The sequence below is a fragment of the Ursus maritimus genome, assembly GCF_017311325.1.
Source record: "Ursus maritimus isolate PB19 chromosome X unlocalized genomic scaffold, ASM1731132v1 scaffold_X1, whole genome shotgun sequence".
Lineage (NCBI taxonomy): Eukaryota > Metazoa > Chordata > Mammalia > Carnivora > Ursidae > Ursus > Ursus maritimus.
In genome coordinates, this window is record NW_024423319.1 from 77,083,787 (window position 1) to 77,101,427 (window position 17,641).

General features: G+C 38.3%; 1 protein-coding gene across 6 annotated transcripts in view; it reads right to left on the minus strand.

The window, feature by feature from the left end:
• RRAGB (Ras related GTP binding B) overlaps positions 1-17,641 on the minus strand; it is a 50,711-nt gene that overhangs the window by 5,371 nt on the left and 27,699 nt on the right. For all 6 annotated transcript variants that reach the window (XM_008703180.2, XM_040631146.1, XM_008703182.2 and 3 more), the window contains 2 exons: positions 7,617-7,712; positions 5,320-5,442 (listed from right to left, as the gene is read on the minus strand). In XM_008703180.2, the coding sequence (XP_008701402.1) occupies positions 5,320-5,442; positions 7,617-7,712 (219 nt within the window). The remainder of the gene's footprint in view (positions 1-5,319; positions 5,443-7,616; positions 7,713-17,641) is intronic.

A 17,641-nucleotide genomic window follows, 5' to 3' on the forward strand; every position in this document is an offset into this window, starting at 1 on the left:
TATACGCAAGTAATGAATCATGGAACTTTACATCAAAAACTAGGGATGTACTGTATGGTGACTAATATAATAAAAAATATTATTAAATAAAAAAATCATTCACCATGATCAAATGGGATTTATTCCTGGGTTACTAGATTAGTTCAATATTTGCAAATCAATCAACATGATACATCACATTAATAAGAGAAAGGGTACTATATGATCATTTCAATAGACTCAAAGCATTTGACAAAGTACAACATTATTTCATTATAAAAATCCTCAACAAAGTAGGTTTACAGAGAATATACCTCAACATAATAAAGGCCATACATGAAATGCTGACAGCTAACATCATCCTTAATGGGGAAAAACTGAGAGCTTTCTCCCTAAGGTTAGGAACAATTGGGACATGGATGTCCACTCACACCACTTTTATTCAACATAGCACTGGAAGTCCTAGCCACAGCAATCAGACAGCAAAAAGGAAAAAAAGCCATCTAAATTGGTAAGGAAGACATAAAACATTGACAACTGGCAGAGGACATGAAACTATATATATGGAAAACCTGAAAAACTGCACCAAAAAACTGCTAGAACTGATAAATTTATTAAAGTCACAGGATACAAAATCAGTGTACAGAAATCTCTTGCACATCTATATACCAATAATGAAGCAGCAGAAAGAGAAATTACAAAAGCAACACCATTTATAATTGCAACAAAAATATGAAGATACCTAGGAATAAACCTAGCCAAAGAGATGAAAGACTTGTACTCTGAAAACAATGAAACACTGATAAAAAAAATTGAAGAGGACACAAAGAAATGGAAAAACACTGCATGCTCAGGGACTGGAAGAGCAAATCTTGTTAAAATGTCCATACTACCCAAAGCAATCTACACATTTAATGAAATCTCTATCAACATACCAACAATTTTTCACAGAACGAGAAGAAACAATTTTAATATTTGTATGGAACCATAAAAGACTGCGAATAGACAAAGGAATCTTGAAAAAGAAAAGCAATGCTGGAAGCATCACAATTCTGGACTTCAAGTTATATTACAAAGCTGTAGTGATCAAAACAGTATGGTAATGGCACAAAAACAGACACAGAGAGCAATAGAAGAGAACAGAATAGAACAGAATAGAAAATCCAGGAATAGGGGCGCCTGGGTGGCACAGCGGTTAAGCGGCTGCCTTCGGCTCAGGGTGTGATCCCGGCGTTATGGGATCGAGCCCCACATCAGGCTCCTCCGCTAGGAGCCTGCTTCTTCCTCTCCCACTCCCCCTGCTTGTGTTCCCTCTCTCGCTGGCTGTCTCTATCCTGTCGAATAAATAAATATTTAAAAAAAAAGAAAATCCAGGAATAAATCTACAATTATATGTTCAGGAGGAAAAAACATACAATGGGGAAAAGACAGTCTCTTCAACAAATGATGTTGGGAAAACTGGACAGCAACATGCAAAAGAATGAAACTGAACCACTTTCATACACCATACACAAAAGGATGAAAGACCTAAATGTGAGACCTGTAACCATAAAAATCTCAGAAGAGAACAGAAGCAGTAACTTCCTTGACATCAGTCATATAATCCTGTTGCTAGATATGTCTCCTGAAGCAAGGGAAACAAAAGCAAAAATAAACTACTGGGACTACATCAAAATTAAAAGCTTCTGCACAGCAAAGGAAACAATCAACAAAACTTAAAAGCAACTTACGGAATGGGAGAAGATATTTGCAAATGACATATCTGATAAAAGATTAACACCCCCCCAAAAAAAAGAATTTCTATAACGTAACACCCCAAAAGCTGAATAATCCAGTTAAAAAATGGGCAGAAGACATGAACAAACATTTCTCCAAAGACATACATATGGGCAACAGACACATGAGAAAATGCTCAACAGCATTCATCACCAGGAAAATACAAATGACACTACAGATAAAAAACTGGTATCCAAGATCTACAAAGAACTTCTCAAACTCAATACACAAGAAACAAACAAATCATAAAATGGGCAGAAGATATGAAGACACTTTTCCAATGAAGACATACAAATGGCTAGCAGACACATGAAAAAATGTTCAAAATCATTAGCCATCAGGGAAATTCAAATCAAAACCACACTAAGACACCACCTTATGCCAGTTAGAATGGCAAAAATTGACAAGGCAAGAAACAACAATTGTTGGAGAGGATGTGGAGAAAAGGGATCCCTCCTACATTGTTGGTGGGAATGCAAGTTGGTACAGCCACTCTGGAAAACAGTGTGGAGTTCCCTTAAAAAGTTAAAAATTGAGCTACCCTATGACCCAGCCATTGCACTACTGGGTGTTTACCCCAAAGATACAGACGTAGTGAAGAGAAGGGCCATATGCACCCCAATGTTCATAGCAGCATTGTCCACAATAGCTAAATCATGGAAGGAGCCAAGATGCCCTTCAACAGATGACTGGATTAAGAAGTTGTGGTCCATATATACAATGGAATATTACTCAGCTATCAAAAAGAACGATTTCTCGACATTTGCTGCAACATGGACGGCACTGGAGGAGATAATGCTAAGTGAAGTAAGTCAAGCAGAGAAAGACAATTATATGGTTTCTCTCATCTATGGAACGCAAGAAGTAGGAAGATCGGTAGGAGAAGAAAGGGATAAAGAAAGGGGGGGGGCACTCAGAAGGGGGAATGAAGCATGAGAGACTATGGACTCTGAGAAACAAACTGAGGGCTTCAGAAAGGAGGGGGCGGAGGAATGGTATAGTCTGGTGATGGGTAGTAAGGACGGCATGTATTGCATGGCGCACTGGGTGTTACATGCAACTAATGAATCATCGAACTTTACATCAAAAACCAGGAATGTACTGTATGGTGACTAACATAATATAATAAAAATATTATTATAATAATAAAAAAAGAAAATACAAATCAAAACTACAATGAGCTATCACCTCACAGCTGTTAGAATGGCTAATTTGAACAACACAAGAAACAACAGGTGTTGGCGAGAATGTGGAGGAAAAAGAACTTTCTTGCACTGTTGGTGGGAATGCAAACTGGTGCAGCCACTCTGGAAAACAGTATGGAGCTTCCTCAAAAAGTTATAAACACAACTACCTTATGATCCAGGAATTGCAGCACTGGGTGTTTATCCAAATAATACAAGAACAAATTTAAAGGGATATATACACCCACCCCTAAATTTATAGTAGCATTATTTACAATAGCTAAGATACAGAAGCAGCCCCACTGTCCATCAAAAGATGTCACACACACACACACACACACACACACACACACATGAATATTACTCAGCCATAAAAAAGAATGAAATCTTGCCATTTGCAACGACATGGATTGAGTTGGAGAGTACTATCCTGAATGAATAAGTCAGTCAGAGAAAGACAAATACCATATGATTTTACTGACATGTGGAATTTAAGAAACAAACACACAAAGGGAGAAAATAAGAAAGTGAGAGTGACAAATCAAGAAACATACTTTTAATTATAGTGAACAAACTGATGGTTACTAGAGGGCAGATAGGTGGGGGGGATGGATTCAACAGATGATAGTGATTAAGAAGTGCAGTTGTGGTGATGAGCACAGTGTGATGTATGGAATTGTTGAATCCCTATATTGTATACCTGAAACTAATATAACACATATGTTAACTGGAATTAAACATTTAAAAAATTATAAATAAAATAAGCATTAAAAACAATAATAATCTTAACTAAAGGATTCCCATCTATGAGGATTTACTATTTATAAATAAACTTATTCATTATGGACATCCATGTTAGCTAAAAATACTTCCCCTAACACCTTCAGATTTTAATAAAACCATGTATTTTCTACGGAATGAATAGTCAGATATAATGTTTCTAGTAGGAAGCAAAAGTGAATTGCTCGCCAGAAGAAAATTCACAGGGCAATTTACTGAAACCATGTGAAACTTTCAAAACGTAATTCCTAGACCAATGATGGAACAGGGTGCTTGCTTGACTTCAACCTCCTCAGTGAAAATGGTCCATCACAACTAATCTTGGTCTTCAAGAGAAGCCAAAGCCACCTGTTACTGTTAGTGAGGAATAGGGAGCTTAGATTAGATTAGGTTAACCTCTATGATCATATGTGGTAGATAAGGCAGGAGAATGGGATTTTGCCATGCCATGTACACCAAGATGTTCAGAATAGCTCACTTGTTTGTTGCTTTTTACATTATCAGCAAAAGAGGCCCCTGCCAGTGGGTTGAGGCAGAAAGACACTCTAGTTATGACTCCTTGCCACAGCTGTACCACTTAGAAGGAAGTATGACTCACAAACATGGCTACTGTTACAAACAGTGTTTCCACAAAGGAAGGAGTAAAAATCAGTCTGCATTCTCTGCCCTCTGTTGTTAAAATAGCAAAAGGAACCAACATTTAATAGTTTGCTGAGTATATGCTAACCTTTGCATTAGGCCTTAACATTATATTGTCCCATTTTAACCCACACAATAAACTTATGATATGGATATACTTTCTCCATTTTATAGAAGGGGAACCAAGTTCAGAGATTTAGAAATGTGTTTTAAAATCAACAGGCATTAAATGAATGAATGAATGAATGAATGAATGAATGAATGAAAGAAATCACCAGGCACTGGTAGAGCTCAGAAACAAATTATTTACTGTGAGTTGTTCTTACAGTTATACTTATTAAACTGATCAGCAATTCCTTATGCAGCGCTTTGTGACATCTCAAATTTGTTATTGTTCTTTAAAATTTTACTACAAATAAAATATTGCATCCCCCTCGGGGCCATATACACAGTAGGCTCTATAGTTAAGCTGAATTTATATAAGAAAAATAAAAATACCAAGGTGCCTCTTTCCCCTTCCACCTCTCCACCTGAATTCTTAGTTATGTCACCGAGATGACCATTACACCTCTCCCATGTTAAAAGTCTTCAAATAAATCTTTTGGAGAAAGGAGTGGGATGAGAATTTTCTGAAAAGGAAAATACCCCTCATTTCACAATAAAAGTCAATAGGAATTTAGGAATCCTTTAGCACAAATGAATTATTAGCAGAAATAATCTAAACTCTACAATAAGGCGTACTTGTAAAAATCTAAGTTTTACTAACTACTAAAGAGCTATACACCAAAGGACTTCTTTCAGGTCACTTGCTAACAATACTACTTTGTAAATAAAGTTATACATGCTGATGTAATAACAAGAGGGAAAAAGGTTTTTCCTGAAAGTAGCAAAATGTTGTTCTCTGTTGCTGGACAGAAGAAGGTTAAGTGTGAAGTACATCTGCAGAGCAGAAATTTCTCACCAGAAAAGTAGCTCTTTCAAACAAAAGCACTTCATCAGCCTCGATAATTTCAGCAAAATTCCTTAGGTTCATTTCCAGCTGCTGAACATTGGGAATCAGCTGATAAACAATGCTGGACCAAGCCTAACAGAACAGAAGTACAGTGTAATATTACCAACAGGTAGCCAGTCGCAGACCTTTGCAAATGAGTAAGTACATTATAACATATGGACAGCAAAATATGGTAATAGTTGAGTCCCAAACAAATACTGGCAACAAATATGATATAACACAAATAAAATGAGAAGATGAAGCTAATATTTGATTTTTATTCTTCAGCTGGAATTTCTTAAAGTTTTAAACACTTATAAAATGCTGGAGAAACTTCTTTCCATTGATAATTTAAAAAAAATAATAATTTAATTCCATCATGTTTGCCTAAAGAATAATTAAAAACTCTGATCTACTGGGCCAAATAAAAAGTTTCTAATCCAGCCATTCAACAAATATTTAAGTCCAATAATGTAGACTGCTCTAAGGATCAGAACTTAATAATGCTATATGATCAGAACTTAATGCATACTTAACATAAATCTAAGAATCAATTTTGTAAAAATATCAGTCACATGGAAAAATGGCCCCTCCCAATGGGATAACATACAAAAGAAATTACAAGAGAAATTAGTGGCATTATCATTCCAAAAGGTTTATTGTCAGCTATATAAATTATTGATCCAATTGAATTAAAAATGGTCCATTGTTGTGTTTCCCTAAAATAGACTTTATCCAGAGAAGTATGACTAACATAAAGAGTTGGAATTTACCATACCCTCCCTCTATTCTCTTAAGGCTCTTTTATTTGCATTTCCATTGTAATAATTCCTTCTAATTTGTCTAGTAAGCTGTACAATGTTCTTCTCTCCCCTACTAGAGGGCAGGAACCTGGTCTTAGTCATTTGTGTGTCCAAAAACATCAAGCAGATATGCAATGAGTGCTTGTAGAATAAAACAATATAAAAATTTAAGTCAGCTCTATGCAACATTGATGTAAGAGATAGTAGTGCTATGTCTCTGTTCCAATTAGTTTTATTACTTAAGCATGGGGGTTCAGGTTCCAAGTTCCCAGGTCGGTGTTAATGTCACTGCTGAATTTACCTTGGAGAAGGCACCAAAGCTAACCACAGCAGAGACATTGTCACTCACAGCAGTGTTGTGATTAGCCAATTGTCTTTGGTCGTGTTATGTATTGCCATCCTTCACACCGCAGTTGGTTCTTATCAGTGCGTCATGTCCATCCTTATTCACGGTTACCTGTTCTATGGGAATAAGGCTTTGAGAGAAATTCGGCCCAAATTAATCTAAAGCAGTATTTCCTAGACAGGTATCTCAAAATGATCTGTTATAAGAGTGAGGCTGGGTCAACATAATATTGGGAAAAAATGAATTAGTTTAAAAAATAAATCAATGGTTTCTCCTTGGCAAATCAGGTTTCTGTGCTTCTCTGGTTGTAGATACTTGTCAGATGCAGTTGATACTGAGGCTGTAGCTACCAATGACAGAGAAGGATGCTTTCCCACCCACAGTCAGACTTGTCAATGGATACTAGCAGCAGTCTGAAGGAAAGGTCTGACCACTAAAGGACCCCAAAGAAGCCAGTCTTTCAAATCACTAGATCTCGTAGGAGAAAGAGAGGAAGCAGGATAAGGAGCCTATGTGCTAATAAGGTGATTTCAGCTTAGTCCGTAACACAGCTATTGTTGTAACCTCTACAACTACTGCAAACAGTATGGTATTCATTCCAACAATGGAAACAATCCTGGTTGAAAGAATGCTAGTCCCCAATTTGGCATGAAAGTTGAAGATACCATATTCTAGGCATAAAGCATCTCATTATAAGACTCCTTTCTCCAATCTCTTCCCTAAATATTGTTATTCTATGCCATCCAAATGGAGGCAGACTAGTTTATATCCTGAAGAGGTACCTGAATATTATATATAGCTCCAATCAGCATTGAGACCACAACAGGTCACAATGGATGTTGGCCAAACCGCTGCTGTCACAAACATCAGTATGAAATTAATCATCATAAAACTGGATAATTCAGTGTGACTTGGTAGGTATCTCAACACAATCTAAGATCAAACCCAAAATCTCTTAAGGTTAAGTTTGATATTTTTCAAACAATATATCATAGATTATATATTTTTTTAATTCAACACATATAAACGGGTATGATAGAGTTTAAAATCTTTTAACAATACCCTTTTAGTTTTTTCTCATGTTCTTAAAATAAGGGAACTCAGGGAAACATACACACCTTATAAAGAGTTTCATCCCAGATAGATGTTCGGAAACAAGAACATTCCAATGGGCGAGACAACCGCCTCAGATCTTCTTCTCGCTCTTTAAAAATCTGAATTAAAAAGTCCACATATAGATCAGCATACAACAGCTCTTCTCTTCCATTGCAAAATCTGAGATGTAATTATTTCAGTGTTTTAAACAGGAGCATTTCCTCGTTCCTCAGAGGAATTTTTCAGTGTGTACATTACTTCATGCACTAGGATGGCAGAAATTATTTCAGGTCAGGTCTAAAAGTACAACAGCTACTAAAATTCCTCAGGCCTCTGCTGCTTGTGCCGAGTACTCACTGAGAGCACTGTGTTGGGAAAAAAAATTTACCATACAGAGGAATGTTAATAAAATATATCTAACGGTCCAAATCAGCTAATCTGTGTCATTTTTAGATAGTGATATTGTAATTTTTTTAATAATAATTTTTTATTATGTTATGTTAGTCACCATACAGTATATCCTTAGTTTTTGATGTAATGTTCCATGATTGATTATTTGTGTATAACACCCAGTGCACCATGCAATACATGATAATGTAAATTAAAAGACTTTAACCTTTGTAGATACCTTTCTCTCACACAAATATATGCATACACTCATATATATTATTTCTGAATGGTCTGTATTTATTTGGCTATACAGATATAACTCCCCCACCACACACACAAACACAAATATCTATCTTGGATATGCATCTATGTACATATGCCCACATACACATTAAAGAATATCTATTTGTACAAATATATATCCACAGATATTTTCCATGACTGGGTGGATTTGTAGTGAGCTTGTGTACACACTGTGATAGTTAATTTTATGTATCAACATGGCTAGGCCACAGTACCCAGACATCTGATCAAACACCAGTTTAGATCTTATTGTGAAGTGTTTTTAAATGAGATTAATATTTATGTCAGTAGAGTAAGTAAAGCATATTCCCCTCCATAATGTGGGTTGGCTTTATGCAATTAACTGAAGGCCTTAAGAGACGAAGACCACCATCCCACAGGAAAGGGGAATTATGCCTCCAGCCTGACTTCTGACTTGCAATACAACAATTACTCTCTCCTGGGTCTCCAGCCTACCAGCCTGCCCTGCATATTTTGGACTTGCTAGTCTCAATAACTGTATAAGTCAATTCTTTAAAAACTAATCAATCAATCTATCAGCCAATCCCTCTCTTTACACACACACACACACACACACACACACACACACACTTACTGGTTCTGTTTATCTGGAGAACCCACACACATACAGAGGGAAATACCCTAGCCACTCTGACTTCAAGACTTGGAAGTTTGAATCTTTAATGAAATGGAGTATACTTTTTTTAATTGAGTTTAAAATCCCACAAAGAAGATTAATATATTTTTGAGGACATATAAGCATGTAAGAAACAATAAGTTGATTAATAAATAATGAAAAGTAATTTTAAAAATCCATAAGGATGTCATTTGTTGGAATGCTCTGTTTTTCTATTGCAAATTGGGCCAGGGAATATAATAATTTTTAAAGGAAACAGAACAGAAAACAAAACAACAGCAAGAATAACAATAACACAGCCCTCAGAGTCTCAAGACCCAACCTACATACAGGATTTTCTGCTGAATTACAATGGAATTAATACTTAGTGAGAAAAAGAGAGGGAGAAGGAAGAAAGACTAGATACTCAAAAGGACAGAATCCTGTCAAGTCATTTGTGAAAGCCTGCAAGCTTACTTAGAAACACCAAAACATGCCCAAACACTGAAGAAACACTGAAGGCAATACTGTAACTAGTTATAGAATAAAAGTATTCCTAACCACAGCTGCTACCAAGAAAAAAAAATCCTTTAAATAAAGGGTATCCTTAGACTCCTAGGCTCTAATCCAAAAAGGAACAGAATTCTTCTACATCACCAAAATATTCTAAAACTGCTTTTTCTACTGTTATCCTTAGAGGATCTTATCTTTCAGCTTAGACTTTACAATCAAATCCTCTTATTTTATACTGTATAAAAACTAAAGCTGAACTATATATTTGTCCCTTGCCAGTCTTGGGGTCTCATAGCTAACTAGGAGTCCGTTCTTTCTACTGTGTCCTCTTTGGTTTAACTTTATGTGTACTAATCCCCATGCTAGAAAAGAGGGCAAAGATACCATATCACTGCAATTAAAAGGGACTTGGCATTGAGTTCAACACAGTGTGACTGGCACTTTCATTGGTGCATATGTGTTTCCTAAGCCAACCCAGTGATAGCTATAATCTTTTCTCATCTCACCCCTGGTGGGTCTTCTAGCCTGGACAATAACTGCCTATTCTGAAGGACAATAAAACAGGGGCAACAAACATAAAGATATATAAAGGAGGATATACATGGGGAAAGTGGTGGAGTAGGAGGATACTAAGCTCACGTTGTCCCACAGACATGCATATATAACAGCCACATCAGTGCCAACAACCCAGAAAATGACCCAAAGACTGGCAAAACAGACTTTCCACAGCTGATCATAGAGAGAAGAACACACTGAAAAGGGTAGGAGGGGCAGAGATGTGGGGAACCAAACTCTCAGCCAGACTAACAAATGGGAGGGATACCAAAAGAATGAAGAAGGGAGAGCAGCAGACCCACACCCCAGACATAGGTGCACTAGATGCATTAGGAAGATGAGTCCCCATAACATTTGGCTTTGAAAACAAGCAGAGCTTAACTTTGTGAGCTTTTATAACCAGGGAGCTTAACTTCATTTACTTTAAAATCAGTTGGCTCAGCTCTGGGAGAGCTGGACGGCAATAGGAAATTAAGTCTTCATCCTCAAAGAGCCATCATATCAAACATCCACTGAGATACAGCATAGAAGCAACAGTGTGAAAAGTGCCTAGGGTACACATGAAAGAGGTTTATTTACTAATCTTAGGACATATGAAAGAGGGCAAGCGATCTTTAGGAGACTTCTCCAAGAACAAAAGAACTGGTGGGTGCCATTTCTCTCTGCACCCCCCAAGCCTAGTTAGCTGGACACTTGCAGAAAACACCACAGGCACTCTCCACTTTCCTTGCTAAAACTATGTACCTGACCACCACAATCTCCTGCAGATCCATCCTATCCAACCTGCCCCACACAGCAGGAGTCCCTCCAAAGCAGCTCCTGCATGTCTCATCCTGCAAGGAGCCCTGGCAGTGGCCAGGACCATTCCAAAGTGACTCCTGCCTTGAAGAGAAGGGATGATAACAATAAACACAGCCCCAGCAGCCAAACCTTATAACTGGTAGTGCAAAGAGAGTGCCCTGTCAAAAAGTACATCTGCAGCCCCTGCAGGAATCTGGCCTGACTCCTGGCCCTACACACCAACAAAAACCTCTCAGGGGACAAAGCAGGGAGAGCATCCTGCAGGTTGGTGCTTCTGTAGCTCCTGCAAACATGCTGAGGGCAGGCATCTGGTCTGACTGCTGAAACCATCCAATGATAAGTCCACCGCAGCCTCAGACTAACTGCTAACAGGACCAAATCCTACCCAGTATGCACAACAGGCAAAGCAGGCCATTGTAGCATACTGATCTGAAGGCAAACACAGCTCAAACAGAAGAGTAGGGTGCACACAATCCACATAGGAGAAACTCCTGTAGCACCTGGTTCTGTTAAAAAGGGGACATTGTGATGTACTATATGGTGACTAACATAACATAATAAAAAATTTTTAAAAAAGGGGACATTGTACTACAGGCCACCAAAGGATCTTTTCTTCATTAGGCCATTACTTTCAATATCAGGAGACATAACTGATGATGTTCCTAATACACAGAAACAAACACAGAAAGTCAGATAGAATGAGACAGATGAATATGTCCCAAATGAAAAAAACAGGACGAAACAACAGCAAAACAGCTAAATGAAATGATAAGCAATATGTGTGATAAAGAGCTCAAAAAATGGTCATAAAATACTCACTGAATTTCAGAAAAGAGTGGGGATCTCAGTGAGATCCTCAACAAAGAGACAGAAAAGCAAATAAGAAATGAAGAACTCAATAAATGAAATTAAAAATACACAAGAGGGAATCAGTAACAGACTAGAGGAGGCAGAAGAATGGACCAGAGAGCTGGAACACAGAGTAGGTAATAGAAAGCAACTAAACTTAAGAGCAAAAAAAAAGGAAAAATAAAAAATAAGAATAGGTTAAGGAAATTCAGCAACATAATCAAGTGTAATAACACATTATAGGGATTCCAGAAGACAGAAGGGGCAGAAAATTTATTTGAAGAAATAATAGCTGAAAAATTCCTTAATCTGGAGAAAGAAACAGATATCTAGATCCAGGAGGCCCAGACAGCACCCAAAAAACCAACCTGAGGAAGCCGACACGAAGACACATAAAAATTAAAATGGCAAAAAGTAGTGATAAAGAGAGAATTTTAAAAGCAGCATGAGAAAATTATACACAAAGGAAATCCGATAAGGCTATCTACTGCTTTTTCAGCAGAAACTTGGCAGACCAGAAGGCAGTAGCAGGACATATTCCAAGTACCAAACGGAAAAAATCTACAACCAAGAATACTTTACCCAGCAAGTCATCATTTAGAATAGAAGGAGAGAGAGAGTTTCCTAGACAAACAAAAGTTAAAGGAGTTCATCACTAAACCAGCCTTCCAATAAAAGTTAAAGGGAATTCGTTGAGGGGGAAAAAAGGCCATAATCAGGAGAAAGAAAATTATGAAAGGAAAACATTTCATAGGTAAATACAAATATAATGAAAGTAGTAGACTAATCACTTGCAAAATCAGTATGGAGGTTAAATGCAAAATGAATAAAATCAATTACAGCTATAAAAATCAATCTATGGATTCACAAAATAAAAAGATACAAATTATGACATTGTATACATAAAACATTGTTGGAGGGGAGTAAAAATTTAGTACTTTTAGAACGGGTTCAAATTTAAATGACCATCAACTTAATATAGACTGCTATATGCATCAGATGTTATATACGAGCTTAATGGTAACCACAAATCAAAAACCTATAATAGATAACCAAAAAAAGGAGAAAGGGTAATCTAAGCACATCATTAAAGAAAGCCATCAAACCATAAAGGAAGAGAGAAAGAGAAGAAAAAAAGACACAGAAAAAGTACAAAAACTGTAAAACAAAAAACAAAATGACAATAAGTACATACCTAACAATAATTACATTGAATTTAAATGGACCAAATACTCCAATCAAAAGACACAGGGTGACTGAATGTATAAAAAGCAAGACCCATCCATATGCTGCCTACAAGAGACTCACTTCACACACCTAAAGACTGTGTGCAGGTTGAACGTGAAGGGATGGAAAAACATTAACCATGAAAATGGAAAGTGAAAACAAAGATGGGATAGCAATGCTTATATCAGACAAAAAAGACTTTAAAACAAACACTGTACAATGAAGCACACTACATTATGATTAAGGGAACAATCCAACAAGAGGATAGAACTATTATAAATATGCACTCAACATGGGAGTACCTAAATACATAATGAAACATAAACACAGGTGTGTATGGGTGACTCAGTGTGTTGAGTGTCCAACTCTTGGTTTCAGCTCAGGTCATGATCTCAGGGTTGTGAGATCAAGCTCTGTGCTCAGGGTCCACATGGAGCCTGCTTAGGGTTCTCTCTCTCCCTCTCCCTCTGCACCCCCTGACCCACTCACACTCTTGTTCTCTCTCTTTTAAAAAGAAAGAAAAGAAACATAAACACATAAACATAAACATAAAGACAAGATTGAGAGTAATAAAATAATAGTAGGGGACTTTAACACCCCCACTAACATCGATGGATAGATCACCCAGAGAGAAAATCACCAAAAAACAGTGGACATTGGACCAGATATAACTAACAGATACACTCAGAACATTCCAACCTAAAACAGCAGAATACACTCTTTTAAAGTGCACATGGAACATTTTCCAGAATAGATCACAATATGCCACAAAACAAGTCTCAATAAATTAAAAAGGAGTGAAAGCATATTATGCATATTTTCTGACCACAATGGTACAAAACTAGAAATCAATCACAAGAAAAAATCTGGAAAGAACACAAATAGACGGAGGATAAATGACATGGTACTAAATAATGATGGGTCAATAAAGATAAAAGAGAAAATCAAACAACTACATGGAGCCGGTTCAAAGGTGGCAGAGGAGCAGGAGACCTAAAGTTCGTCTGGTCCCAGGAATTCAGCTAGAGAGCTAACAAACTATTCTGAATACCAGTGAACGCAACTGGAGAATGAAGAAAAGAGTAGCAGAAACTCTATGAACAGAAAAGTGACCACTTTCTGATAGGAAGAGAAAAGATGGTGGAGGACTAGGGGACCCCTTTCTCAGCTGGTCCACTGAGTCAAGCTGGATATCTACCAGACCATCCTGAAAACCCAGGGAATCAGCCTGAGACTCAGGAAGATACATCTGGATCTCTACAAACGAACATTGCCAGTGCTGAATATTGAGGTTGGAAACGGGGAGCCGTGAATCCCAACACAGATATCGGAAGATAAACGGGAGGGGGGGGAGCCGACGTGCTCGGGTGCCGGGAAGCAGTAGCCACTTGCACTGGGGAGCAGGCCGGACTCACGGACAGGCACCCATGACAGGACAGACTAAGACCATGAGCCTGGGCACGCACGTGCGACCAGACTGAAAACCGGAGCTCTGGAGCGCGCGTGAACCACACTGAAACAGGGAACTCAGAAGCGCCCGCGGGAACAAGGGGTGGCTGGCAGTGTTAGAAGCACAAAGGAGAGAGACATGCCGGCCCTGGAAGTGAGGGCTGGGAAACCGGCTGTGGGGCGCACAACCCAGGATGCTCCAGGGTTTTTGGCAGCACCGACAGAAACAGAGTTAAACTGGCCAAGAGAGCTCAGTGGAAAGCAGACTGTGATCTCTGTTCTGAGACAGAGGCTAGGATACGGCCGGCCACTGCTGCTCTGACTCTCAGAAGAGTCACAGAAAACCACCAGGGAAAGCCGCCAGAGAAAAAAGCCCGGAAATAACAGCTCAAATTGTGCCGATCCCCATCCCCCCTTGCAGGGGAAAGGGCGACTCTACCCAAACAGGTTTGCCTGAATATCACCATGGCGGGCCCCTCCCCCAGAAGGCAGGCTGAAAAATCAAGAAGGACACATCCCTAAGGCCCTATAAAACAAGTGCACACTGCTCGGGTCTTGGTCAATAATTTGGGCTCTGGGCATCCCCACAACCTCTCCTCATCAGAATGATGAGGAGAAATCCTTCCCAGCAGAGAAAAGATAAAAAGTCTGTGGCCTCTGCCACAGAACTGATGGATATGGATATAACCAAATTGTCAGAAATGGTGTTCAGAGTAACAATGGTCAAGATGATGTGTAGGCTTGAAAATATATTAACGAAAATATTAACGAGAATATAGAATCTCTAGGGTGGAAATGAGAGCAAATCTCGCAGAAATTAAAAATGCTATGAATCAAATGCAGTCAAAACTAGACTCTCTGACAGCCAGGGTAAATGGGGCAGAAGAATGAATTAGTGAATTGGAGGATGGGATGGTACAAGAGAAAGTTAAAACAGAAACTTGGCTCAAAAAAATCCAATCTCAAGAATGTAGGTTATGGGAGATTACTGCTGAATGAAACGTTCCAATGTCAGAAACATCGGCATCCCCGAGGGGGTGGAGAAAGAGAGAGGTCCAGAAGAGATATTTGAACAAATTGTAGCTGAAAACATCCCTAATCTAGCAAAGGAAACAAGCATTCGTGTCCAAGAGGCAGAGAGGACCCCTCCCAAGCTCAACTATGGCAAATCTATGCCACGTGACGTTATAATGCAATTCGCAAATATTACATCCAAGGATACAGTATTGAAAGAGGCCAGGGTGAAAAAATTTCTCACGTACAGAGGCAAAAATATCAGAATTACGTCAGCCGTGTCTACATAGACCTGGAATGAGAGAAAGGGTTGGCAGGGACTTTTTAAAGCTCTATCCGAGAAAAACATGCAGCCAAGGATCCTTTATTCAGCAAGGCTGTCATTCAAAATTGATGGAGAGATAAGGACTTTCCAAGATCACCAGACACTGACCAATTTCGTAACCACGAAACCAGCCCTATAGGAGATACTAAGAGGGGTTCCATAAAAGTAAAAAGGCCCCAAGAGTGATACAGAACAGAAATTTACAATCTATATAAACAAAGACTTCACAGGCAGCGTGACATAATAATAATCATCTCTCTCAATAATCACTCTCAATGTGAATGGCCTAAATGCTCCCATAAATGCCACAGGGTTGCAGATTGGATAAAAAGACATGACCCATCCATTTGCTGTCTACAGGAGTCTCATCTTGAACCTAAAGATATATCCAGATGAAAGTGAAGGGATGGAAAACAATTTTTCATGCTAATGGACCTCAAAAGAAAGCTGGGGTAGCAATTCTCATATCAGACAGATTAGATTTTAAACTAAAGACTGTAGTTAGAGATACAGAAGGACACTATATTATTCTTGTTTTTGTAGGTTTCTGTAAAAGAAAAAATCAATTTAAACAATTTATGGAGACCAACAAGAATGAAAACAGAACGGTCCAAAACCTATGGGACACTGCAAAGGCAGTCCTAAGGGGAAAATACATAGCCATCCAAGCCTCACTCAAAAGAAGAGAAAAATCTAAAATGCAGTTTTTATATTCTCACCTCAAGAAGCTGGAGCTGGAACAGAAGAACAGGCCAAACCCACGCACAAGAAGGCAGATGATCAAGATTAGAGCAGAGATCAATGAATTAGAAACCAGGAGCATGGCAGAGCAGATCAAAAGATCTAGAAGCTGGTTCTTTGAAAGAATAAATAAGATTGATAAGCCAATGAACAGACTTATTCAAAAGAATAGAGAAAGGACCCAAGTTAATAAAATTACGAATGAAAGGGGAGAGAGCACGACCAACACCAATGAAATACGAAGGATCATTAGAAACTTTTATCAACAGCTTTATGCCAATAAATTAAACAATCTGGAAGAAATGGATGCATTCGTGGAAACCTATAAACTACCAAAACTGAAACAGAAAGAAATTGATTTTTTTAAACAGACCGATTAACTATGAAGAGATTGAAGCAGTGTTCAAAAACCTCCCCCAAAAACAAGACTCCAGGGCCTGACAGATTCCCCGGGGAATTCTGCCAAACATGCAAAGAAGAAAAAATACCTATTCTCCTGAAGCTGTTTCAAAAAATAGAAACAGAAGGAAAACTACCAAACTCATTCTATGAGGCCAGTATTACCTTGATCCCCAAACCAGGCAAAGACCACATCAAAAAGGATGGATGACCTGAGGAACATGGATGCCAAAATTCTCAAGAAGATCCCAGCTAATAGGATCCAACAGTACATTAAAAGGATTATCCATCATGACCAAGTGGGATTCATCCCTGGGATGCAAGGATGGTTCAACATTAGGAAATCCACCAGTGTGATAGATCATGTCAACAAGAAAAGAGTCAAGAACCATATGATCCTATCAACTGATGCAGAAAAAGCATCTCACATAATACAGCATCCTTTCCTGATTAAAATACTTCAGAGTGTAGGGACAGAGGGCACATTCCTCAATCTCATAAAAACCATCTATGAAAAGCCTACAGAAAATATCATTCTCAATGGGCAAAAGCTGGAAGCCTTTCCCTTAAGATCAGGAACTCGACAAGGATGCCCACTCTCACCAGTATTATTCAACACAATACAAGAAGTCCTTGCAACAGCAATCAGACAACAAAAAGGGGTAAAAGGTATCCAAAGCAGCAAAGAAGAAGTCATACTGTCTCTCTTCACAGATGACAGGATACTCTATATGGAAAACCCAAAAGAATTCACGCCCAAACTACTAGAAGTTATAGAGCAATTCAGTAATGTGGCGGGATACAAAATCAATGCTCAGAAATCAGTTGCATTTCTATACATGAAAAATGAGACTGAAGAAAGAGAA